This window comes from Micromys minutus (assembly GCF_963924665.1).
Source record: "Micromys minutus genome assembly, chromosome: 1".
NCBI lineage: Eukaryota > Metazoa > Chordata > Mammalia > Rodentia > Muridae > Micromys > Micromys minutus.
The window spans coordinates 51848866-51876364 of NC_137969.1; the positions used below are offsets into that span (position 1 = coordinate 51848866).

General features: G+C 42.1%; 1 protein-coding gene across 1 annotated transcript in view; it reads right to left on the reverse strand.

Moving 5' to 3' along the window:
- Positions 1-26992, reverse strand: part of EML6 (EMAP like 6) — a gene marked incomplete at its 5' end in the record, with an annotated part of 256971 nt that extends 229979 nt beyond the window's left edge. The window contains one exon of the mRNA XM_080936006.1: positions 26796-26992. Coding sequence (XP_080792132.1) covers positions 26796-26992 — 197 coding nt within the window. The remainder of the gene's footprint in view (positions 1-26795) is intronic.
- Between the last annotated feature and the right edge of the window lie 507 nt (positions 26993-27499).

Sequence of the window (27499 nt, forward strand, 5' to 3'; positions counted from 1 at the left end):
TTTCCTCTATAAGAGCTTCTACCTAGTTTACCTGTGTTTTCCTGTATTTCCTTCAATTGGTTATTTATATCCTCCTTAAAGAACTCTATTATCTTCATAAGATTTTAGGCCAGCATTGTGGTGTTCAGATGTGTTGGGGGTATCCAGGGCTTGCTGTGGTGAGAAACCTGGGTCTCAATGATGCCAAAGTGTAATGGCTTCTGTTCCTTATGATTTTGTGCTTGCATCTCATCATCTAGTTATCTCTGGTATTAACTGGCTTGGGTGTCTCTGTCTGGTGTCACTAGGTTGCTGCAGGTCTCCTGGGTGACTTGTGGCCCTGGATACAGTAGATCTCCTGGGAGCCTTCATACTGTGGGGTCTTCAGAGGGGCAGACAAGCAGATGATCTGCCTCAGCAGAAGGTGTAGGCCCCCTTGTTACATTTTACTTTATTTTTTTATACTTTATTTTAAAAAACAAAGATAAAAGAAAAAAATTAAACATTTTTGCATAAATGTATACAAATACAATTGTGTCAGTGCTTGGCTTTTTTTTAAGGCTTGATACTCTGCATTAAGGTCTTACTATTTACAATAAGCAAAAAGTACATGTAAAACAGGGTGTAACCCAGAATTAGTCAACGTGTTCTTGGTGTGTAAGGATTGAGCATGACGGTTTTTTTCTTTTCTTTTCTTTTCTTTTCTTTTCTTTTTTTCTTGAACTTCACACAGTCTGTGAGTTGTTTCTGGGGCAATCCGAGCCTCTGGGGTTAGCATCCCACTATCAGTGACTGCATATTATGTCTGTTCTTTGGTGACTGGGTTATCTCACTCAGGATAATATTCTCTAGATGTAGCCATTTTCTTAAGAATTTGGTTAAGTCATTGTTTCTGGTGGCTGAGTAGTATTCCATTGTGTAAATGTACCACAATTTTTGTATCCATTCATCTACTGAAGGACATCTGGGTTCTTCCCAGCTTCTGGCTATTATAAATAGAGCTGCTATGAACATTGTAGTACATGTATCTTTATTGTATATTAATGTGTGTCTGGGGTATATGCCCAGAAGTGGAATAGCTGGATCTTCAGGTAGTACTATGTCCAATTTTCTGAGGAATCACCAGCCTTGTTACATTTTAAAAACAACTTATAGGTTTGTAAATTTTCACATTACTATAAACAAAGTGTTTTAAAGGTGTTTTTGTTTTGTTTTATTTTTGCTTTGTTTTGTTTGTTGGTTTAGAAAATGCTTTCCTTTCAGTGTGGTTTATTGCAAAAATTATAAAGGGTAAAATCATTCACTGAGTTTTAGTTTTGATATACCACCAAAAAGAAATTATAGCTATGTGACAGAAAAATCCGGAAATAAGTAATAAGATAACATAGAGAATTATCAAAACTTTGATTATATGGTGTCAGAAAGATTCAATGAAGCCTTATTTCCTGTGCACATGCCCAGTGCTTGTGATTGGCATGGTTTCTGTAAGAGTCTTAGTAGAAGTCACAAGCTATACATTATGGGGGTTATTGAAGGAAATCTTGCAAAAAGCTACCTGAAATGGGTTTTGAGTTTGGTTTTTCTTTGGGCTAAAGGCCAGACAGAGCCTGTCCTAAGTACTGATGTCACTGAGAGTTTACTATAGGGAAGGAACATGACACATTTTTGTTGTCTTGAATTAGGTCAGAGGTCAGCATCCACCTATATTGCCTGAACTTGCAGTTCGTCAGTTCAAGATCTGTTTCATGTCTAAGTGTTATTGTTGATGTACATTTGAATTATTATTGGCTGTTAAAGACTCTACTATACCATATCACCTTGTATGTTTTATAACAGGTATTTGGGGAAGTAGAACAGCCAAGGTCGAAGAGTGTACATATTCTGAACACACTGTGTATAGGTACTGACACCTGGCCTTCTGAAAGAGATGTTTATGTAGATGAGTGCCATGGTCCTTCATGAATGCAGATGGTTTATGATTTGGGAATATAAGGCGTTTATCAGGTATGTGAATAGAATTTTTCCTCTTTAATTCCTTGTATATGTGAAGATTCACAGAAATAATTTTGTTCATGTATTAACTTGGAAAATCTTTCACGATGTAAACAAAGGTTTGTTTTCTGAATTTTTTTGTGTATTGGTTATATGTGTGTGTGTGTGTGTGTGTGTGTGTGTATCTTTTTTAAACTTTTTATTGATTCACTGTGAGTTTCACATCATGTATCTGAGTCTTACTCATTTGCCCATGCCCTCATATCTGCCTGTTGCCCTTGCAGCCTCTCCCCAAAATAAAACATATGTACACACACACAAAATACATCAACAATTATCCACACATCTTCACTTGAAAATATGTTCATACCACTGAGTCACTGGTCCGGTTTGAGATCTTTGGCTTCTCTGTAACACCATCAATATTGGACCCTCATGGGGACTCCTGGTTCTCATGTTGTTACCCTGTGCCATAGAGATCCTGCAACTTTAGAACAACGGAACTGGCCCTTCTTGCATCTCAACCATTCACAGCTGATAAGAGATTTGGGGGGTGGGTTAATTCAGAGCCCTGAAGCTGGGCCTGCGTGGTAGCTGAAATAGATCAGCCTACCAGCTCTCCCTTATCGCTTGACCAGGGAAAGCTCTCCAGCACTGGGTCAGCTAGGCCACCCAGTGTCACGATCAATGAGAGGCAGGGTCAGCTCTCCTGCTTCCGTGCCCTCAAGACCCTCACTTGCACCCACACCTCCAGAGCCATCTCAACTGTGCTGCTCAGTCAAGTGGGGGGGGTCTTCTCTACCAAATACACCAAATACTACAGCCTGTGAGGGGCTGGTCCTACTCTTACAGCTGGCTCACCCACCCCTTTGCCATCAGGGCCAGCTCCACTGTGTTGCCCAGATGAGGTTTGGAGTCCCCTCTCCTGATTGTTGCAGGTGGGGAAGGGGAGTGCCAGTTGACCCACTCTCATGACCCCAGGCCCAGTCCTCCCACTGCTGCAGGTGGTGGTGATAGGGAGAGCATCATCCAGGCACCCATGCCACCTCACAGTAGACCAGCGGCAGGGTCTGGCTCTCCTGTGCTGTCACCCCCACCTCTTTACACCAGGCTAGCATTGCTATGCTGTCCAGGCAGGGTGCAGGGTCTGCTCTCTTGAGTGCTGCAGTTGGTGAGACATAGAAATAGCTCTTCCAAGCTCATGATCCTCTGAGCATCTTTCCTGGCTGTAGGAGGTGAGTGTGTATGTGGCAGGGGCAGGGAGGGGGGCACATCACTTCTAAGCCTTTGTCACCCCATGGTAGACTACGGTCAGGGACAGGTATTCTACACACATTCATGGGTGGCTGAACCACACCTACCACCAAGGCCAGGTCCACTGTGTTGTCTGAGCTAGGCACATGACCCACTCTCCTGAGTGCTGCCCTGGTGGGAGATGATGCCAGCTCTCCAAAGTGCCGCATTCAGGGGAGAGTCAGGTATGTACAGCCCCTGGACATCCCCACAGTCCCTGATGGCTGCCTTGGCCAGGGTCATCCCTGTGTTCTCCAGTAGTGACAGACATTGACACTGACCCCTGTTGCTGTGTAACCATGGACTCAGACATGGCCCTCAGCAGCACATCAGGCTGAGACCTCACCACAGATGTGGGGATTTCTTTTAAAGTACACATTTCTCAGTCTTTTTTTTTTAAGATTTATTTATTTATGTATATGAGTACACTGTAGCTGTCTTCAGACACACTAGAAGAGGGCATTAGATCTCATTACAGATGGTTGTGAGCCACCATGTGGTTGCTGGCAATTGAACTCAGGACCTTCAGAAGAGCAGTCAGTGCTCTTAACCACTGAGCCATTTCTCCAGCCCCACATTTCTCGGTCTTACAGATCACTTTAATCAGGATCTTTATTGTGATGTAGTAAGTGTGTGTGTGTCTGCGTGTGTGTGTGTATTAGTTTAGCTAGGACAGCATCAGGAAGCTCCTAAGACTACACAGACAAGAGCTAACAGTATTTGAGCTAGATTTCTATTTGCATAAGCTGTAAAACAGGACAAAATGGTCTATACTAGGGGCTAGCTGGACAGTGGGAGCAAGAGAGGATGGGGAGGCAAGCCCTCAGTCTTTCCCTCTAGGAACTGCCACATAAAACACATGGTTAACTGTCTTCTCACTTTTCAGTTTGTACAAAATAAGTTCTGGAGAGATGACTCAGCAGTTCTCAGTATTTAATGTTCTTGCAAAGAACCCAAGTTCACTTCCTAGTACCCACATTGTAACTAGTAACTCCAGGGTCAGGGAATCCAGAACTCTCTTCTGGCCTACCACAGGTCCCATAAACATGTGGCATATACTCACATAGACTTACATTTACACATAAATAAAAACAGAAAAGGGAATTATAAAACATTCTTGAATTTACAAGTCCTCCATATTTTATTATATGTGGGCATACAGATAAACTATCAATTAAAGCAAGGATGACTTAGAAATTCCTTGTGAACAGGCCAAGTTCTCACAGACACATAGGCCAGGTAGAGTGACTGTATTCACTATGCAGCAAAGCAGACCTGCCAGGCTTTTTACACAGAAGCAATGCTTGTCATAGCTTCTCTCATTTTCCAGGAAAAGAACAAGTTAGCTGGAGATAGAAGTCGTTAAACCTAGATCCTGCCCATCGCTGAGACAGAATGTGACCCACTGGAGCCTTAGCAGCATGAAGAAAGAAAATGCAAAAAGAAATGTAAAGTTAAAAGGAAATGTCCCTTGGACATTTTATCTGCTATAATGGAACCTTTAAAAGCCAGATGCAAGTACCAAGCCAGAGGGAGAACTCCCAGGTTAGTGTAGTAAAAGCAAGTCTTCACTAACCTCCCTGCTGCTAACCTCCTGGCTGGTTTTCCAGGCGTTCTTTATTCTTCTCTGATAAAGCAATGGAGCATCTCCTTGATATCCCCCACTCTTGGTTCCCAGAACATTCTATGCCCTGATTTATGTCCTACCTTGTAACCATTTTTCATGAGTACTTTTTTTTTTTTTTTTACTGGTTTCTTAAACGTTGATCTTTCTTCAAGTCCTGTCCTGGCCTCCTCTCTTTTCTTTTTGTGCTCTGGGTTATCTGATCTCCTATACACATGACAACTGCTTTCCCCCTCATCTAGACATATAATAATCTGTAGGCTATATCAAAGGTACCTCAATGTAAATGCAGTCATGCATCACACTAGTGGAACACATTCTGAGAATGACACTGTCATGCAGTTTCATCAGTGCATGGCCATCAGAGTATACAGACAGGGATAGTATAGGTCAATGCCTCAATATGGCCTCTTAGTGCAATCAGATGCTGCTGGCATAACACAGCTGCTTCACAGGAAGCATTTTAAAATATAAGTATAGCCTAATGCAATGCAGCACAGTAATATGTAAGCCAATAATAGCCACGTATCTGTCGAGTAGCTATGTGCTATTCATAGGTATGTGTGCTATATTTTACACAACTGGCCACATAGTAGGTTTGTTTGAAGTATCACCACAATCACGGGTATTGTGTTACAATACAATGTTAACAGTTCAATTGCTGAGATTGCTATGACATCAGTAGGTAAGAAGGTATTTTTCTAATACTATATAATCTTAATGGGATCACCAACCTATAGAACCCATCGCCAAAATATGTGTTTACAGCTGACCTCATCATCTGGCACCACCCACAATGGGCTGGGCCCTCCCCCTTGATCACTAGTTGAGAAAATGCCTTACAGCTGGATCTCATGGAGGCATTTCCTCAACTGAGGCTCCTTTCTCTATGATAACTCCAGCTTGTGTCAAGTTGACACAAAACCAGCCAGTACACAGGGCTACCTTAGAATCTTTCTTCATTTTGTCCTTCATATCAACTCTAGCTGCATCCAATCAGCAGAGATTTATAATTTCCCCAGCACAGTTATTGCTCCTTGCAGACCACCAGACCACCATAATTATCTTATACAAGCTCTGCTTCATGGGCCTCTGTCTTTCTCTTCTAGACAGTGCTGCCAGATGACTGCTGGAACACCTTGTCCAGGGACTCTTCTATGACCACTTCTCTCACTCTCAAATGGGTTACATATGTGTCCTGAGACTCCCACAGACCTTTGGCCACAGTGTGGATACCCAGCTGTTTGTGTATGGTGAATACTGTCCTCGTGATTTTGTTAAAGGAAGCAGATATTGCTCAATTTCAGACCCTCAGTATATTGTAGAGTATATAGAATATGATAAACACTCAAAAAAAAAAAAAACCTTTATTGGAAGGCTCTTTCAGCCCACTAGACCAAGGGTTCTTAATTTTTAATTTAAAATTACTTATTGGTGGTCATAACATAGCCTCCAGAGATCAAATCAGGTCATCAGGTTTGGTGGCAAATGCATTCAACTGCTGAGACATTTGGATGCTCCCTCCTTTCTAAGTACCTCTCTCTACCCCAACCTAAGATCACACCTTGCATTTAATAGAGTACTTTTTCATCCTTTGTAAATCTGAATACACATATTTGGTTTTGTCCATTAGGAAAATGTCTTTTTTTTTTCAAGTACAGACCAGATGTGTTATAAAATGTTCCTTAATTCCTCTTGGTCTGTTTCTTCATATTTAGCCCGAAGCCATGAAGTTTCCATGTGAAAATGTGATAAGTGATACTGGGGAGCCTTGTAGAAGAAATGAGCCAAGACAGAGACAGACAAAGGCAGCCCGGGAATGAGAGAAAACCAGGGGTCTTAATGTCATGAGGAAACAGGTGATATGCTTGATGTCAGCCCTACTGAACACTGATGAAGGCGAACAGGATCTGAGCCTCCATGAGGAAACAGAACACTGCAGCAACTTCACAGTAAATCTGGTGGGACGACAAACCAGTTCAGTAGGTCAGACGGCTGGTGGGACGACAAACCAGTTCAGTAGGTCATAGAATACGTCAGAGATAAGAAAATGGACACAACCAATAACCTCAGTATCTGCATCAGAAGAACCCTAGAAAGTCATGGAGTCAACCTCTTCCCCTTTAACTGAAGCAGTCACAGGCTTGATGACAGATGGAGCTAATACTGAAGTCAGGGCCTTCTGAGCCAATCCCCATGGACAATGCCATCCCCTGCCCCCTGTCTGGAAGTTTAATATCAGAGGAATAAGTAAATAAGAGGAAGAAATCCTGAAAAAAAAGTCAGCAGAGTCAAAATTCTCCATTAGCTTCCTAAAGTGTAAACTGGCCTCCCTGGTCACCAGCACTGACTATTAGAAGAAGCTGGGAAGACCTCGGTGATCTCCAACCCTGCTCTCCCAGCTTCATGTCCCACACACCTCTTACTCTCCTCTGCACCGCAGCAGGAGTGACCTACCTTCTCCAGGGTGCCCCGCAACCCTCAATACAGTTCCTCATGCTGTGGTGACCCCGTCTATAAAATTATGTTGTTACTACTTCATAACTATAATTTTGCTACTGTTGTGAATTGTAATGGAAATTTCTGTTTTCTGATGGTCTTAGGTGGCTGCAGGAAAAAGGTGACTCAACTCCCAAGGGGCTTGCGACCCACAGGTTGAGAATCACTGTCCTAAACAGAACTTCTGCGTTTGAACTGCTACTTCTATTCCTTTGGGTCAAACTCTTCTGGGCCAGAAAAACTAATTTTATTTTATTTAGAGCTGGCAGGTACTACTTCAAAATCTATGCATGCATCTGGACTTCATTTCTCTTTTGTAAACATTCGATCATATTATCAAAAATTACCTCAAAGACCATGTGTTTCCTAAGTCAGAAAAATACAAACCAATATTTCGCTTATAATGCAGTTAAAAAAGCCAAAACCAAAACCAAAACATAAGTACAAGTCACTCATTGCATATTAGTAACTTTTTTCTTTGCAACTAAACACCTGTCAATCATAAGAAAGGTTTGTTTTAGTTAATGGTTCAAGGGCACAAGGTTCAGGGGTTCACAACTTGGCAAACAAGCAAGCAAAGAACAAATGCTGGAACTCAGCTGGCATTCTCCTTTCCCCTTTTACTCAGTCCAGGACCCCAGTCCATGCAGTTTTCTATCTCCAGGGTTGTCTCTTTTTGTGTTTTCTTTATTGTTTCTATTTCCATTTTCAATTCCTTTCCCATTTTGGTTGTGTTTTCCTGTAGTTCTTTGAGTGATTTTTGTGTTTCCTCTTTAAGAGCTTCTATTTGTTTATGTGTGTTCTCCTGTAATTGTTTAAGGAAGTTATTCATGCTCTTCTTCAAGATCTCCATCATCATCGTGAAGTATGATTTTAAGTCTGAGTCTTGTTTTTCTGGAGTGTTTGGCACTTCAATACTTGCTGTGGTGGGAGAGCTGGGTTCTGATGTTGCCAGGTTGTCTTGGTTTCCCTTGCTTAAGTTCTTTCACTTTCCTCTTGCCATCTTGTTATCTGTGGTTATATGTGGTCTTGTTGTCAGTGACTGACGCCTGTCTCTCCCATGGATCTGAGGGCCCGTGGGCTTAGGAAGAAAATTGCTTCTGAATGTTCAGCTTTTGGTGGGCGAGCAGTGAGTTCTGGTGGCAGTGACGAAGTTGTCTTTGTGGGCTCAGGTGTGGGAGCTCTTGTGAGACTGTTCTGGGAGCTCATCCCTTTGCCCACTGAGTACTAGTGGGGGAACCTGGCTCTTTCTCTAGGCCAAAAAGAACCCTTTTCCAGTGAGCACAGCACTCTCTGCTCACTGAGAACTCACGGTGTGCCCTCCCTGGGCCTATGCGTCAGGCTCACCTCTGGTCCAGGTGTAAAAGCACCTGTGGAGCTGATCTTTCCCAGGCAGATTCTCTTTGACATGGGCCTGGGCACCACTGCCTAGCACTCTCTGTGCTCTGGGTACTCATGGCACAACCTCACTAGGCCTGTGCCCCAGGTTCCCTGCTGGTCCAGGTGGAACCTAACTGATCATTATTATAACTGATATATAATGTTTCTTCTTTGTTTTTTTAAAAGCCAGGGCTTCCCTATATGGCTCAGGCTGACCTCTAACTGATGATCATCCTGCCTCATGAATATTGGAATTACAGATGTGTACCTCTACATTAGGCACCCAAAAATATATTGAGGATTCTGAATTCTTATCTATCTCAGCTGAGAGTACTTTCAAAATTTTTCTTCTCCCAAAGCATATAAAATCCCAATTTCAACAGAAATCTCTTCTAATATCTCAATTGTACCAACTAATATGGGAAGAAATCAAATGGCAAGTAAAATGTATTAGACACTGACTGAGCCCCAGTGAAGCTGCTAGGCATGAGGACAGACATAGAAACCAGGTGGAGAGGAAGTCAATGAACAAAACATAATGCAATGGTTCTATAACAAAAGAATGTACACTGGGGTCTGATGCATGGAGAAAGAAAGGCTTAAAATAGTCCAGAGCTGTCAACTAAGGCTGCAAGAAAAGATGACACATGCTTTAAGAATGAAGGGTGGGAAAGTCTGTATCGGCAGAGAAGAGAAAGGCCATGTCAAGCTCCTGAAGTGGCATGCTCAGGAATGAGTCTGCAGCCCAGAGAGGCACAGTGGCACACCCTCTTCTGGGAACTGAAAACTCCATAACACACCACTTATCTTTTAAATGTAAGTTCTGATTATGTGCCTTCCTCTACCTTTTCTCGTCCTTGGCTCACTATTTCTCCCCACTTAGCTCTTCTTTTCTATGTATCAAGAATGGCCTACCTTCTTCTCTCCCAGTCTGCTTTCTACAGTGAATTTCCTGCCCATTCTTCTTCAGTGCAAGCTTCCCTTATTAAATGATCCTCCTTACATGGAAAATCCTTTGAAACATAGTCTCACTTTCTAGAAGACAGCTTGTTGGACTAAGTTTTTAATCTCAACCCATATAAATCAATTAGATTCTCTTTCCTGAGAAATGGAGTTAAGGCTAAAAAAAAAAAAAAAACAAAGAAAAACAAAAACAATAAACAATAAGAGAGAGAGAGAGAGAGAGAGAGAGAGATTCAGTTGATTTTGCAGGACCAAGGGTTTGCGATAGACCAGAAGGCAGCCATGTATAAAAGAAATGATTAACTTAAACAGTCAGTTTAGAGCCAGAATAACTAAAAATAAGTAAAGATGTAAATCCCAGTGGTGCATGGGAAATTTGCAAGAATAAGAATAGGAAAAGCATAGCTGTGGTGACTGTGCAGTGACTGAGAGGCAACTACACACCCTGTAATAAGGTGTGAAAGAGTTCCTTGTCTTGTTATAATCCCTTCCTTAATGGTTCTCACGCTGCCTTTAAGTCTTGTCTAAGTCTTACCTATAAAATTAACTAACACTGAGCACAAAATAGTGTTTAATGCCATTCATTATTCAATAGCAGTTAGGCCCCCCACCCCACAGAAAAAGGAGATATCTTAAAATAATCCCATGTAGGGCTGGCACTATAGTCAGAGTATTTGGCTGGCACTATAGTCAGAGTATTTGCCTAGCATGTGAGAAGCCCAGGGCTTCATCTCTAGGAAGTAGACCTGTTGCCCTGTTGCTCTTTCCTCCATGGTTAAGAGAAAAAGAAAGGCAGTGGCAGAGAACCAAGGGCAAATCATATAATTCTTCAGTTTCTGGGTTAAATCATCAGCCCGACTCCCTTTGAGGGAAGAAAGGAATAAAAATTTTTTAAGGAAGTAGACAGAGGAGCTAAATGTGACAGCATGTGGTTTCCATCGCAGCACACAGAAGACAGACAACAGACAACGGCAGGAGGATTAGGAGTTTAGGTTCATCATCAACTACACAGTGAAGTGGAGGCTAGTCTAGACTCATAAGACCTTGTCTCAAAAACAAAAGAAAACAAAGCAAAAACTGTGGGGCATAGGTAATATTAAAAAGGCACCCCCCCTTTTTATAACTGTCTCTCTTTGCATAACCAACACCACTTTACTCAATAGCAACAGGGCTGGAGTCTGTAAATTCACTTAAAAAAAAAAAAAAAACTTTGGAAGTAAACAAACCTATTGTTTTGGCTATATCTTGCTCTAAACCAGTTTCTCCAAATGTAAACGGCTCCATTCTACAAATGCATAGATCTTCAATTTCTAAAATAAGCCATTAAACTAATCTAAGAAGTAGACACTAAAACCGTAACACTATCAGAGGAAAACAAGAGTACATTTTTGTGATTCTGGGTTGAATATGGTTTCTTGAATATACCAAAGATACAAGAAAACAATAATAAGTAAATAAACTGAATAGCATCAAGTCTTAAAGCTTCCATACATCAAGGGGCACCATCAAAGAAGTGAAGACAGCTCAATGAAAGAGATAAATATTTATAAATAACGTATTAAAGGCCTACATTCCAAATATATAAAGAACGTTTACAACTCATTAATAAAAAGATAAATAGGACTGAAAAAGGAATTTGAATTCCTTTTCTCCACAGACAATAAAAGACAGGTTAACAATCATTACATAGCAACATGATTGATACTGATTATTAGGAAAATACAAAAAAGACCATTTCATACCAAGTAGGATGGCTATAGTCAAAAGTCTTAGCAAGCATGTGGAGAAATTAGGATTCTTATATGCTGTTCCTACAGACATGAAAAAATGGGTGGCTGCTCTGAAAAAGAGGAGCTGGGTGTGGTGCCTATGCCTTTAATCCCCCAAGCAGTCCTGGAGAGAGGCCAGCCTGGTCTACCTAGCAATACCCTGTGCAAAAACATAGTAGAATGAAAGAAGAAGGAGGAGGAGGAGGAGGAGGAGGAGGAGGAGGAGGAGGAGGAGGAGGAGGAGGAAGAGGAGGAGGAGGAGGAGGAAGAAGAAGAAGAAGAAGAAGAAGAAGAAGAAGAAGAAGAAGAAGAAGAAGAAGAAGAAGAAGAAGAAGAAGAAGAAGAAGAAGGAAGAAGAAGGAGAAGGAAGAAGGAAGAAGGAAGAAGAAGGAGAAGGAAGAAGGAAGAAGGAAGAAGAAGAAGAAGAAGAAGAAGAAGAAGAAGAAGAAGAAGAAGAAGAAGAAGAAGAAGAAGAAGAAGAAGAAGAAGAAGAAGAAAAGAAAGTTAATCATAGAGTCACCATACGACCTAGGCATCTACTCCTAGGCATTATCCTGGAGACTAGAAAGCATGTCTATATAAAGACGATGAAGCGTTTCAAGTCATTGACAAAGAGGGAATCTTCTAACATCTCTTTAACTTGTCTTAATCAATAACTACTTGGTTCTTTTTGGAACCAAGTGAACTAGGCAGAAACATAATTGGAAAGGGAGACTGTTAATATAAAATTGTAGTAAGTATACATTTCATATGTACATATATATATGACTAAAACTCTGCTCCTTGCAATGCTTCAGGTTGAAAACACTTGTGTTGAGTTCTGAGGCATTTCTTCTGAGCTTGTTTCTGATGTGTAATCTGTGGGAAAACAGCACCCACATCAGCCAGGAGACTCAGCACACAGACCTCACAGACCTCCTGACACAGTACTGATCTCACCAAGTGACCTCCATGCACAATATTTGAAAGTTGTCTGCTCTCAAAACTTTAATTATACTTAAAACGAATCCACCACACATGAGAGACTCAAATACAAAGGAAGCCGGGCTACTGAAGGTGTGTAGCCCATGGACTGAAGGATAGCTTCTCAAATAGCACTACTCTCTTGGGAACAGAGCCAGCCCCAGAGAAAAAGACAGTAAGTCAGCCTTCCTGAAGCTTCCTTTCATGTGGCAAAGTCACTTTTATTATAGGGACATTCAGATCCTAGCACAGTCCACTTACAGAAGCCACCATGAACAAGTTTTGCTTTGCCATAGAGAAAGTTGCCTTTGTAACCATCGGTGTTGGTGGGTTGATTTCACTTGCAAATGACAGGAGATTCAGTTCAATGTTTGCAAGGAGTTACCAGATTATAATGACATTTTTTTCAAGAAAAAAATGTACTTATATTTCTGAATTAAAAATTGACAATTATGGCATGTTAAGCAAAGCTGTTCTACCCGGGAGAGGCCACTTAGAACTCTCAAAACACAAGCAGCTGTACTGCCCGGGAGTGCACACTTCCAGCCCAAGGCCAGAACTGGCCCAGGAACATCAAGACTGGGCTCTGGCATCGAAATTCACAGCCTACCCTGAGAGAGGAACACCCAGGAACAATCTCCCTCTGGAGACCATGGGCTGACAGATCCACAAGAGAGATAAGCTCCAGTAAGAGACAACAAGATCACCTATAATAAGATGGCAAGAGCCAAGTGCAAGACTCTAAGAAATTAAAACCAAGACAACCTGACAACATCAGAACCCAGTTCTCCCACCACAGCAAACAGTAGATATCCCAACTCACCAGAAAAACAAGATTTAGACTTAAAATCATACTTCACAATGATGATGGAGATCTTTGAGAAGCACATAAATAACAAACTTAAAGAAGTACAGGAAAACCAGGAGAGTACACACAAACAAGTTGAAGCCATTAAAGAAAAAATAAACAAAAACAAAAACAACCCCCCAAAAAAGATCACTTGAAGAGCTACAGGAAACCACAATCAGGTGAAGTAACTGAAAACAGAAATAGAAACAATGAAGAAATCACAAAATGAGACATCCCTGAAGTTAGAAAACCCAGGAAAGACATCAGGAATTATAGATGCAAGTATCACCAACAGAATACCAGAGATGGAAGAGAGAATCTCAGGGGCAGAAGACACCATAGAAATCATTGACACAACAATCAGAGAAACTGCAAAAATCAAAAAGATTCTAACACAAAACATCCAGGAAATCCAGGATACAACGAGAAGACCAAACGTAAAGATAACAGGTGTAGAAGACGGCTAAGAATATCAACTGAAAGGCACAGTAAATGTCTTCAACAAAATTATATAAGAAAACTTCCCTAACTTAAAAAAAGAGATGACCATGAACATACAAGAACCCCAAATAGACTGGACCAAAAAAGAAATTCTTCCCGACACATAATAGCCAAAATAATAAATACTCAAAACAAAGAAAGAATACTAAACACAGTAAGAGAAAAAGGACAGATAACATATAAAGGCAGACCAATTATACCAGACTTTTCAACAGAGACTATGAAAGCTAGAAGAGCCTGGACTGACATCAATACAGACCCTAAGGGAACACAAGTTCCAGCCCAAGTTACTATATCCAGAAAAACTCTTAGTCATCATAGATGGAGAAACCAAGATCTTACAGGACAAAAAAAATTTTTACACAATATCTGTCCACAAACCCATCCCTACAAAGGATAACAGATGGAAAACTCTGCCTCAAAGAGGGAAACTTCATCCTAGGAAAATCAAGAAACTATCCTCTTACAACAGACACCAAAAAAAAAAAAAAAAGCATACAAACATAACTCTACCTGTAACAACAAAAATAAAAGGAAGCAACAATCACTATTCCTTAATATCCCTTAACATCAATGGACTCAATTCTCCAATATAAAGACATAGACTATCAGACTAGATATGTAAACAGAATCCAGCATTTTGCTGCATACAGGAAACTTATCTCAACAACAAAGACAGGCACTATCTCAGAGTAAAAGGTTGGGAAAAAACTTTCCAAGCAAATGGTCCCAAATAAGAAGCTGGAGTAGCCATCCTAATATCGAATAAAATAGATTTTCAATCAAAAGTCGTCAAAAAAGACAAGGAAGTACACTTTTTACTCATCAAAGGAAAAAATCTATCAAGATGAACTCTCAATCATGAACATCTATGCTCCAAATACAAGAGCACCCACATTCATAAAAGAAACTCTATTAAAGCTCAGAGCATATATTACACCACACACAATAATAGTGGGAGACGTCAACACCCCACTTTCACCAATAAACAGATCATGAATGCAGGAACTGAACAGAGACACAGTGAAACTAACAGCAGTTATGAACAAAATGGATTTAACGAACATCTATAGAATGTTTCATCCTAAAATGAAAAAATATACTTTCTTCTCAGTACCTCGTGGCACCTTCTCCAAAACTGACCAAAAAGTCAGTCACAAAACAGGCCTCAACAGATACAAGAAGATCGAAAGAATCCCATGCATTTTATCAGATTACCATGGACTAAGGCTGGTTTTTAATAACAAAAACAACAAAAAGGCCACATAAACCATCTAAACAGCCACATAACCCCTAAAGAAATAGAGGCAGTCATCAAATGCTTCCCAACCAAAAACAGCCCAGGACCTGATGGGTTTAGTTCAGAATTCTATCAGACCTTCATAGAAAACCTTATACCAATACTCTCCAAACTATCCCACAAAATAGAAACAGAGAGAATACTACCCAACTCATTCTTCAAAGCCACAATTATGCCCATTCCTAAACCACACAAAGACCCTACAAAGAAAGAGAACTTTAGACCAATTTCCCTTATAAACATTGATAAAATAAATACTCAATAAAATTCTTGCAAACTAAATCCAAGAACACATCAAAATGATCATTCAGCATGGTCAAGTAGGCTTCATCCCAGGGATGCAGGAATGGTTCAATATATGGAAATCCATCAACATAATCCATCATATAAACAAACTCAAAGAAAAAAACCCAAATGATTGTCTTATTAGATGCTGAGAGAGCATTTGACAAAATTGACACCCCTTCATGTTAAAAGTCTTGGAAAGAGCAGGATTTCAAGGCATACACTTAAACATAATAAAAGCAATACACAGCAAACCAACAGCCAGCATCAAAGTAAATGGTGAGAAACTTAAAGCAATCCCACTAAAATCAGGGACTAGACAAGGCTGTCCACTCTCCCTACCAATTCACTATAGTACTTGAAGTACTAGCCAGACCAATAAGACAATGAAAAGAGGTCAAAGGGATACAAATTGGAAAGGAAAAAGTCAAAATATCACTACTTGTAGATGATACGATAGTATACTTAAGTGACCCCAAATATTCCACCAGGGACCTTTTACAGCTGATAAATTCCTTCAGCAAAGTGGCTAGATATAAAATTAGTTCAAGCAAATCAGTAGCCTTCCTCTACTCAAAGAACAAACAGGCTGAGAAAGATATTAGAGAATCGACACTGTTTACAATAGCCACAACAAATATAAAATACCTTGGTGTGACCCTAACCAAGCAAGTGAAGGATCTATACGACAAGAACTTCAAGTCTCTGAAAAAGGAAATTGAAGAAGACCTAAGAAGATGGAAAGATATCCCGTGCTCATGGATTGGAAGGATCAACATTGTAAAAAATGGCCATCTTGCCTAAGGCAATCTACAAATGCAATGCAATTCCCATCAAAATTCCAACTCAATTCTTCATAGAATTAGAGAAATTTACAAATTTGTTTGGAATAATAAAAAACTCAGGATAGCAAAAACCATTCTCAACAATAAGAAAACTTCTGGGGGAATCACCATCCCTGACCTCAAGCTGGATTACAGATCAATTGTGATAAAAAAGTCTGCCTGGTACTGGTACAGAGACAGGCAGGTAGACCAATGGAATAGAATCAAAGACCCTGAAATGAACCCACACACCTATCTGTGGTCACTTGATCTTTGATAAAGGAGCTAAAAACATTTAATGGAAAAAATACAACCTCTTCAATAAATGGTGCTAGTTCAACTGGCAGTCAGCAAGCAGAAGAATGCAAATCGATCTCTTCTTATCTCCTTGTACAAAGCTCAAGTCCAAGTAAATCAAAGACCTCCAAATAAAACCAGGTACACTTAAACTATTAGAAGAGAAAGTGGGGAAGAGCTTAGAACACATAGGCACAGGGGAAAATTTCCTGAACAGAACACCAATGGCTTATGCTCTAAGATCAAAAATTGACAAATGAGACCTCATGAAATTGAAAAGCTTCTGTAAGGCTAAGGACACTGTCAAAAGGACAAAACGGCAACCAACAGATTGGGAAAAGATCTTTACCAATCCCATATCTCATGGAGGGCTAGTATCCAATATATGCAAAAAACTCAGAAAGTTAGACTCTAGAGAATCAAAGAATCCTATTTAAAAATGAAATACAGAGCTACACAGAGACTTCTCAATGGAGGAATATCAAATGGCTGAGAAGCACCTAAAGAAATGCTCAACATCCCTAGTCATTAGGGAAACGCAAATCAAAACAACCCTGAGATTCCACCTCATACCAGTCAGAATGGCTAAGATCAAAAACTCAGGTGACAGCAGATGCTGGGAGGATTTGGAGAAAGAGAAACACTCTCCCACTGTTGGTGGGATTGTAAAGTCGTACAACCACTCTGGAAATCAGTCTGGAGGTTCCTCAGAAAATTGAACATAGTGCTACCTGAGGACTTAGCCACACTACTTCTGGGCATATACCCAAAAGTAGCTCCAACATCTAACAAGGACACATGTTCAACAATGTTCATAGCAGCCTTATTTATAATAGCCAGAAGCTGGAAAGAACCCAGATGTCCCTCAACAGGGGAATGGATACAGAAATTGTGAGATACACACACACACACACACACACACACACACACACACACACAATGGAGTACTACTCAGCTATTAAAAACAAGGATTTCATGAAATTCCTAGGCAAATGGATGGAACCTGAAGCTATCATCCTGAGTGAGGTAACCCAGTCACAAAAGAACACTCATGGTATGAACTCACTTATAAGCGATACTAGCACCACCCCCCCAATACCCAAGAAACCATCCACAGAACTTATGAAGCTCAAAAAGAAGAAAGACTAGAATGTGGATGCCTCAGTCCTTCTTAGAAGAAAGAACAAAACAGGAGAGGAAATACAAGGTCAAAAAGACAAGCAGAGATTGAAAAAAAGATCTACAGAGATTGTCTCACCTAGAGAACCACTCCATATACAGCCACCAAACCCAAGCACTATTGTTGACACCAATAAGTGTTTATTGGCAGGAACTAGATATGGATGTCTCCTCAGAGGCTCTCCCAGAGTCATATAGATACAGATGAGGAGGCTTGCAGCTAAACATCAGACTGAACATGGGGACCCCCATGAAAGTGCTAGAGAAAGGACTAAAAGAGCTGAAGGGTTTGCATCCTCATGGGAAGAACAACACCATTAACAGCCAAGGCACTGAGGTGGGGAGAGTGATTGGGAGAGGGAGCACCTTCATGGAAGCAAGTTGAGGGGGAGGGGGGAGGGAAGTGGGGTGGGGAGGGTATAACATTTGAAATGTAAATACAGAGAATATCCAATAAAATTGAAAAACAGGAAAAACTGTATTCATGACAATAATTACATAACTGTCCTAGGAAATCTAGGACATATGGTACTAAAACACATGAGTCATTAGTAACCTGGGTGAGAACTGGGTGTTCTTGGTGTTTCTCTGGGTATCTATCACCAGAATACTGGGCACTACAACAGGGCTCCAGACCTTAGTAGGCTCTGAGACCTTAGCACAACTAACTCCATGATAGAAGTACCATTCAGGCTATAAAACTCAGCACGTAGACAGCACCACATGTCAAAACTAAAACAAAGGCCCAGTCCATTAAAGTCCATAGTTTTAGGAAAGTCTCTAAATAGTTAACCTTAACCTTTTGGTTTCTGTAGTTCTGCTTCTGGCTAACTGTTCTTGCTAACTGAAAATGTCAACTCGGAACATTGTTTTTACGCTCAAAAGCTCACTCTGAGAAAGGTTCTGTGATCCAGAACACCCGGTGTAGTCACCAGCCAGCTAACAAAAGGCTTTCTACCGGTTTAAACTTATGTCTGAGCAGTATTCTCTGGTGAATACCCCCATAGCATTTCTGGAGACCCAGTGAGATCCCAGAGACCAGACTTTGAGACTCCAGGGGTCTCAAAGCTCCTTGGAGTAAGAAAGAATGTGGTGGTCAGGAAACTTCTAGGGGTGGGCAGCCTGAGATATTTCCTTTGATCAACACTGACTAACACTTCAGAGGGGCTGACATTTCTAACAGAAAAGGAAACAGAGTCACCTAGTCTGTTATGCTGGACATAAGTTTAGTTAAGGTGCCTGCTGTTTGCATGCATAGGAGAGGTTATATACAGCTGCTGATCCAGTGTTGTGCAGGATCCATGTGTACTGGACCTTTTTGTCTATTTGGGTATATGAATGTGTGGTGGCCACACCTGGTGTGCCCCACCCCCACCCCACGCATTGCATGTGAGTGTGAGTGTGTGTGTGTGTGTGTGTGTGTGTGTGTGTGTGTGTGTGTGTGTGTTTCTGTCAACTCTATTTCCCTGTACTGACCAGTGGCTTCCTCTGGTATGAGAAACCTCTTACTTAAGACCTGTGCCTCATCCTGCTAGGAACCAAATCCTTTAGGCTCTGCCAGGTCACCCAGAATTTCCCCCTCTCCCCAGCCCCCAAAAAGAACTCTACATCTGTCTCACTCCAAGAAGAGGAGTCCTGCTTTGTTCTGTTGTTTGACTCCTGCTCACAGTCAAGGGCAGTCCCCGTGGGAAGTTGGGGAGGCCTGGGCCTTCCATCCAGGGCATCCATGCCATCTAAAGAGAATGCACAAAGAGAGAGGGAAGTAGTTTCCCAGATGAGTATTCCCTCTGTTCTGTGCAGGGAAATTGATGCCAGAGAATGCAGACTGGACAGAACAGATTTTTATTTTTATTTTGTCTTCTGTCCAACACTGACCAAGAAGACTTTAAACAAATTATTTTTGAAAAGACTAAAGATAGCGATATAAAGATTTCCTTTGTTGCCCAACCAGCCCCAGATATTTAAAAAAAATTATAAAAGTTAAAAAAATTAAAGGTATAATTAGGTCTCAGTTTCTGGAGGTAGCTGAAAGGGTGTTTAACAACAGAGAACTGATTAGGAAATGACTTAGTTAGGATTGTATTGCTGTGAAGAGATACCATGACCAAGGCAACCCTTTTAAAGGAAAACATTGAATTAGGGCTGGCTTACACTGTTCAGTCCATTATTATCATGGTGGGAGCATGGCAGTGTCCAGGAAGACAAGGTGCTGATGAAGAAGCTGGGAGTTCTACATCTTGATCCAAAAACAGCAGATGGACACTGTGTACCTCAAAGCCAGCCCTACAGTGACACACTTCCTCCAACAAGGCCACACCTCCAAATAGTGTAGGTTAAACATTCAAACACATGAGTCTATGGGGACCATACCTATTCAAACCACCACAGGACAAGACCTTTAGCATAATCTGAAAGCCACTATCACCTTTGCTGTCTCACCGGCTGTTAGAAGAAATCAACCTCTCAGGACTGGCTCAACACCAAGCTCCTATAATTCAACTAACCAGTTCAGCTACTCTGCCCAGATTAAACAATACCAATGACCCTGGAAACAAAAGGAGAAAATGCCTGGCTTGAAGAAACCGGCATCCTGGTGCCCTACCAGCTGCCCTGGAATATACCTCTCCTGTCTATGAAGAAATCTAAGACCTCTGATTCCTCCAGGAAAACAGGTGCACATCGTCCAGATATGAGAATTTCCCTGAGTTTCTAAATTGACTCAACCTTCCCAGTTTTTTTCTTGTGACACAGCTCCACTTATCCTACCAGTAAATTCTTATATCTGAGAATAGTAGGAATTTCATCTACTCCCAACCCAGTTCCTGTCTTGCAGCACATGACCACAACTCCCCACAAGACGATTGCAATAGCTAGTCAAGTGGCAGAGCACAAGAGTTCTCCATGCTAATAAGGTATCTAGACGAGCCCTGAGGGTTTAGCTGATAAGCTTCCCTTCCCAGACATTCCTTCCCGAAAACAGTATTTAATCTCTGTCCTGTCCGAAGGAGTAAGTGGTATACACCCATTTTCAATGATAAACAATAAATAGTTTGGACAAGTAAGGACTGTCTCTCTCATCAAGAACAACTGTGGGGGAAAGTCTTCATCATACAGAGATGTGCAGCCTAAGTCTCCTGCAGAATGACCCGCCAGCCATGGACACTCACCTTGAGCTAAGCTAGAATTTCCTCTCTCCCTGGCCCCTAGCTCTGACCAACACAGCCCCCTCGTTTGGAAACCCCTGCCTCCTCAGCCTCAGCCTGTGCTGTTTCTCACCCAGTCTGGGGCTCCCATCTTAGGCTGTGTTCCATCACTTCCGCATCCCACCGGTGGAGAGGATGGAATGTAGCCTACTGCCCTCCTGCTTCATCTGTCTTAGCAGCATTCACAACCCCCAGCAGACCCACCTGAATAAGAACTGTGGTTGCTACTGCTAATTTAATAAAAGAAAATAAACAAGTTAGCCTTATAGTCACAGCACTTCTCAATATAGCTCAGGGCTTCCGCTGAGGAGCACCAGAACGATGGCTGTCTAATGACTGTGTGATGCAGTACCAGGTCCTACTCTTGGTCTACTCTCAAGTCCAGTGTAAGCAGCCCAGCACTGTCAATCATGTTATCTACCATCTTACCTGATGGGCCAGGTGCATGGGAGCTGCAGTAGTTACTTTAACCTAAACAATGTGGGCTCAAGCCAGGAACCTCAGCCTAGAGACTCAAGCTCTCAGGTGGAGGAAAGGGAAGTCCACTAACAAATACACAGACCATCAGTAGGTATGGTTTTACAGCTGGGCATGTCCACGGTATGATAACCACAGGGACATTACAAACCTTGTCCCTCCTAGAGGTTCTCCTCCACTGCCTGGCTGCTGACTTGGCTGCCTGACAAAGGACCCTCAGACCAGTGGAGTCTGTTGATATTCTGATGACATATCATGATCCAGTGCTGGATGAAACTCCATGGTAAAGATGAAATGGACAGCTCAAACCTATGGCTGGTGGAAGACACTAGAGGAAAAGACCATCCTCTCAGAAACAACTGGCAGGACTCTGGTAACTAACCTTCACTGGCAACTCATCTATGGTTCATAAAAAAAAGTTGTTCAGACAAAGGTATATTATACCTAGATTGGACAGCCTAGCAAGGAATGTCTCAGCCAGATGCCAGGTTTGTGCTCAAGTGAACTCAAAACTGAGCCATTACCCAGGAAGGGATCCAAATGAGAGACCAACACTCCAGCAAACTGGGAAAACTGAGTTCACCGAGATCCAGTCTGCTGGGGGAGGATAAAAATACTGGCTGGTTTTGAAAGTAGAAGTTAAGATGGAATATAGATTGCTGGTCTGTAGTCACACTGGCTAAAACCTTCCTCCGTTTTCAGTGCAGGCCTGCGGGCAGTGGGGTTCGACCATAACCCTGTATAGACCAACATAAGTCTTAGGAAGAGATAGAGAAGCAGAGAGTGGAAGGGTATTTGGTCCAATACCCTTCATCTCACTGGGTCCATAGTTTGGGAGATGGTCCATTTGACAGCAGTGTCTGCAGCTACCTACCTAGGATTTAATTTTTTATAGACAACTCTGTTTCCCTTACTCATAATATAAAGTTACATGTTTAGGCCTTCATGGAAACTCATGAGAACCAGACAGTCTAGGCTCGGCCATGGCCATTAAGCTGCTCACATCAAACTCAACAACTTCAGTTATAGTTCAACATCAGATTACTTCAGCCTGTCACAGTTCCAACTTCTAAACCTTTTATATTAAGATCTTCAGCCAATGATCATTTCCAATCATTGTTTCAGGCCTGGTGTTGATGCTAAAGTGAACTTGAATGGTATTCTCTCTCTAGACTGAGATTTAACAATCTGTTTCAAGGGTTCTTAAAAATAAGCCCAGGACTTACAGGCTGACTGACGGTAAGTGGGGCTGCTGCAAAGACGACACGTTTGCTGAGCTCTTGTTAACAACCAGTGCAATGGGAGGAACCACGGTGACTAAGAACAGGAGCCTGAAGGACAGTGAAGCAATAGCTGTGGGCTTTGGAATCAGACCAAGCTGGACTCCAATTTTCATTCTAGAGCCAGTCTGTTGCTAAGCACGCACAAAATTCTTAATGCTGCTGTGCCTCAATCTGCCTTGCCAGTAACTGGGGGTCAGGCAAGATGTCTCCCCAAAAGGTAGACTGAAAGGATGGATGAGATAAATCTGGATTCATATTTAACTCTGGGTCTTGTTAACTCTATGTTATGGTTATGTCTATGTTAAGGTTTGTTCTCAACATCAATGAGCTACTTCTTCTACAGGTGGAGATATCTGGAATGAGAAAATGCATCAGATATCCCTAAAAAAAATATCTAAGGAGTACATGATATCTCCTGTCTGAGTACAGTGAAAGGTATCATGGCAGAGGGGGCTGCCCTGAGCAATGCCCTTTGCCATGTACTATGACTGCCTTCTGTATAACCTCAACACTACTACAAATACTATAAACCTCATTTTATAAGTCAAACTGCTTTACTGATGACACTGGTGCACACGTTGCTGCTGATGTAGCATCACAGAATCATTCCAGTACGAGCGGAGAAGAACAGGGTACTTGCATTCGACAGTAAGCAAGAAGCAAACAATATTTGGGTTTTATTGGAAGCTTTGAGCAGAATAGTAAGCGAGGGTAGAAGAGAATGGAAGGCTATGGAGACAACGAGGAACTGTTGTGGTGTTTAATCGAGCACAATAATAAATACTGATCGAGTACCTAGTAAGGATGACCCCCCAACAAAAGGTTTTACAAACACTGTTTCTCTAGTAGTCCCAATGATGCTGCAACTTAGGCACTGACAGCTCTATTTCACAAATAAGGCCCAAAGCAGTCACATCCTCAGTGGATGCCTCTGGTAGGGTTCTTCCCACTTCTGATGTCAGAAACAGGGCCCTTTCCCCTGTGAGAGCAGTGCAGCTAAAGAAGAATAAATGAGCAATAAAACGTAGAGATGGAGTTATGTAGAAGTAATATAGGACCAGAGTATGAAGACAAACTTCACTGTGTACATGAAAGAACGGTGGCAGAAGATGAATGTGCAAGTGACCCTCTAATCTCATGTCCTTCTGATGACCAGGAAAGCAAAGCAGTAATTATCCTGGTCAGCATCCCTTCCACCTCACCTCCAAACACAATAGCAAACACCACTTTAGGCATTTACATGTCTCATCACAATGCTATCAAGACAAAAAGACAGCATCATTCTCCCATCTATTATCTGCATCAAAAACAAATCACACAAGAGAATAAAACGAATCCTCCTTATCCAATAAATCACATCATGCCTCACATACCAACATTTATTTAAAAATCTGCCTTAAATACACATCCTGTCTAAGCAAAGGACACATGCTAAGCTCTAATGAGCACTGCCAAATCCTACATCATTTGGTTCATTAAGGTTCATCATGATCAAGAGCTGATACACAGATTTATAAAATGGAGTATGCTATCAATATGTGTTGGGCTGGTTTGTAGCTAATATTCTAGGTAAAGCTGCATAAAAGAAGACAGTATTCATTTGTATGTAGATATTTCTTTCAAAATTCATGGACCAACTGGACAGTTACTATCGTACGTGATTTGCTAAAATCAAGAGTTTTAATGTTTGTGTAATGATTCAAAAAGACAAGATATTTGCATTAAAACCTTGGATTTTACAGTCAACCCCATTCAATGACAAATTTCGATGTTTCAAGTGGGAAAACGGTGGTATACTGGAATATAAAGAGATGAACCGAATACAGAAAGATGAAGGATTGGGGCAGGAGGGAGGGCGGGAGACGCTCACAGGTGTGAGACAAAGCAAAATGACAGCACACAAATTCCAATTTACAGCTTTTAGTCCACCAAGCTTCATTTCATTCCAAATGCAAAGATATACATCAGTGTTAGAACTCTGTTCACCTGCACATACTCAGACACACACAGGCAAATCCTAAAGAATTTAAAAGTCCAATGTTCAGCCTCAAGAGATAACCATCTCAAGAAATGGAGTAGAAAAGAAACTATCCCCTTTGCCTACTGGTCAGTGAGGTCTACCTGTAATGCAACTGTAACTTCTTATTTATCTTTTCTTCAAACCTTAATGTTTCTTTAACCACCCAAGCCAGATGTCATCACCCAGCTGCTCATCATAACAATGGCTTACTGCAAACCCACCCTTTTCCCACCTTCAATTTCAACAGTGCATTTAGGGTTTTTTTTCCCCCTTTAAGAGAAGACTGAGTATTAAGAATCCACACCCCACCACCACCAAGTAGCTCAGTGAACTGTCGTGTTAATATCATGAATTAAACAAAAAAATCTTCTATTTAATTGCTACTGTTTCCCTTCCCCCAGAGGACTGTGCCTTATTTGGATGCTACAATGTAGACAGACAGAACAAACACACAATAGGTTTAAATTTTTAAACATCCAACCTTTTCATGAGTCACTGTTAATCATTTGCACCTGTGCCTTTAATAATCAACCACACAATTAGCAAAGCAAAAGCTGCAGGATCTGTAGGATGAAACTGAGTAAGGATGCCCCAATCACAACCATTCCCAAATCAGAGGAGAAAGGCAAGGGGGCTTTGTCTGTGACAAAAAGAAAGTTTTACATGTTAGTTCCAGCAAATCTAGAGAGCATTAGAGATGCTGGTGCTCAACATCTTCATCTTCTAACAGAAGTAAAAGCTGCTTGTGGTGGGTCATGATTATAATCTCAGCACTCTGAGGCAGAAGGATTTCCATGAATTTGTGGCCAGCCTGGGCTCCATATTGCATTGAGGCTAACTTAGGCTACAAGTGTAAGATCCTATCTCAAAAAAAAAATTACGGGGGGGGGGGTGGGCAGAATCGAGACCTCACACACGTGTGTATGTGTGTGTGCACTCCTGTGTTTCCAAGTATTAAAATTTACCTTCTATAATCGTTTTCAACACAATAATAAAAATCACCCTAATTGAGGAAGCTAATCTTACTGTTCCCAGCGAGAGGCAGGACCACAGACATTACACTACTTCATCACGAACCCCATGTGAAAGGCAAATGTAGAGCAACAGGAATATGCTGGGGAAAAGCCAGTGCTTTCCATCAATGGAACACAACACACCTTTGGAAGGTACAAGAAATAAGATCTGTGCTCCTTGCAGGCTATCCTCAGTAACTGTCGTCTCTGTGAGTGGATGTGTCCATACCCTGAAAAGTATCCTCAGTTGCCATAGGCAGAAAGGGATTCCCTATGAACAGCATCTGGACCACACCTTAATTGGCCACAGGAGACTCTGACAAAGGCTGGGAAGAAATATGTCTAGTCCAGATAAGAGGATAGCACCAAGAATCTAATATGCCCCCCTTTTAATTAAACAAGAAGGACCCTAAAAATGACTATTTTGTGCAATGTAGTTCTCCTAGACCATCCACTATAGCACATTGCTCATTCCATGGGCTAGATAGTAAGATTGTGTTGGTCTAGCTACTGTGGTCAACCTTTTAAACCCTTAAAATGTGGAAAGCATCCTTGTAGTATGCAAATACACTTTGGGGGCTAAAACACTGCTTAAATATCAGAGTACACTCACCAACCACTACAGAAATGTCCTAGGTCTAACACACATGGGATGAAGATTCGAAACTGCTTGTATCAAAATTCTTTTCTTTCTTTCTTTCTTTCTCTCTCTTTCTTTTTTTCTTTTTTAAAGATTCACTTGCTTGTTGAAGGACCTACTGAGGAGCCCTCCAAAACTGCCACCCATCTATTGCTCCTACTATTTACCTTGCTAGGGGAAGAGTGGGGAGTGTTTGGTAGTTACCCAGTCCTTCCACTTGTAGCAGGAAAGAACAAAAATGCAGCACTTCACTCAGAAGAGATTTTAAAAGCCTTTGAAAGGACATACCTCTCCCTCCAACCTGCACCGTGCTCCCTATTCCTGCCCTAGCCCTAGCATCTGCAGCCTTTCTCTAAAGGGCTCCCAGGGAAATCCTTTATTCCATAGGGCTCTTGGACATGACCCGGGTTATTCCCACCCTTCCACATCCAACCCCTTCCCACCGTCCCAGTAGTCCTTACCTGATAATGTCGTCGTTGTGTCCCAGGAAAAATTTTTGGGTGTGCTCTCGGGTGTTGTACACCACCCCTACCCCAGCTACAAAGTAGACCACCTCCTTGCCGGCGGTGTAGTACAGGTTATTGCGGCACTGGTGACCCCGGTACCCGTACACCCACTCCAGCCGGAGCTGGCATCTGGGAGCTGTCCGATCCGCCATGATTAGCAGATACCGCGCGACCCCCGGGTGCCCGGTGCGCCGGCTCTGTCCTCTTCGAGGCTGGTGCTGCGACGGACCTGCAAGGGCTCAGGGTCCAGCGCCGGGCGCCGATTTCCGCGGCGACGCACAGACACAGCCCAGCACGCCGGCCGCCACCATCATCTGCTACTGCGGAAGAGAAGCCGCCCGACGCCGGTGCGCAGCAGCAAGACCCCGCTAGGCTCCCCGACTCCTTGCCCCGGGTCAAGCGGGCTTCGGGGGCGCCAGCGCCCGAGCGCACGCCTCACTGCACCTGCGGGCTTCGGGCGGCGGGAGAGGTTCTCCCCGGGGTCACCCCGCCTTTAAAATCAGAGATTTGCATTTCCAGACACGGATTACCAGTTCGCCAAGTTTGAGGAGCGCGGGGGGCTTCGCAGCAGGCGGTGGGATTTATTCTGTGACAGGTCTGATCTGACAGGCAGCCGGTTACTCCAGCTTTCACCGTCCTTGGATCCGAAACTGACAGTC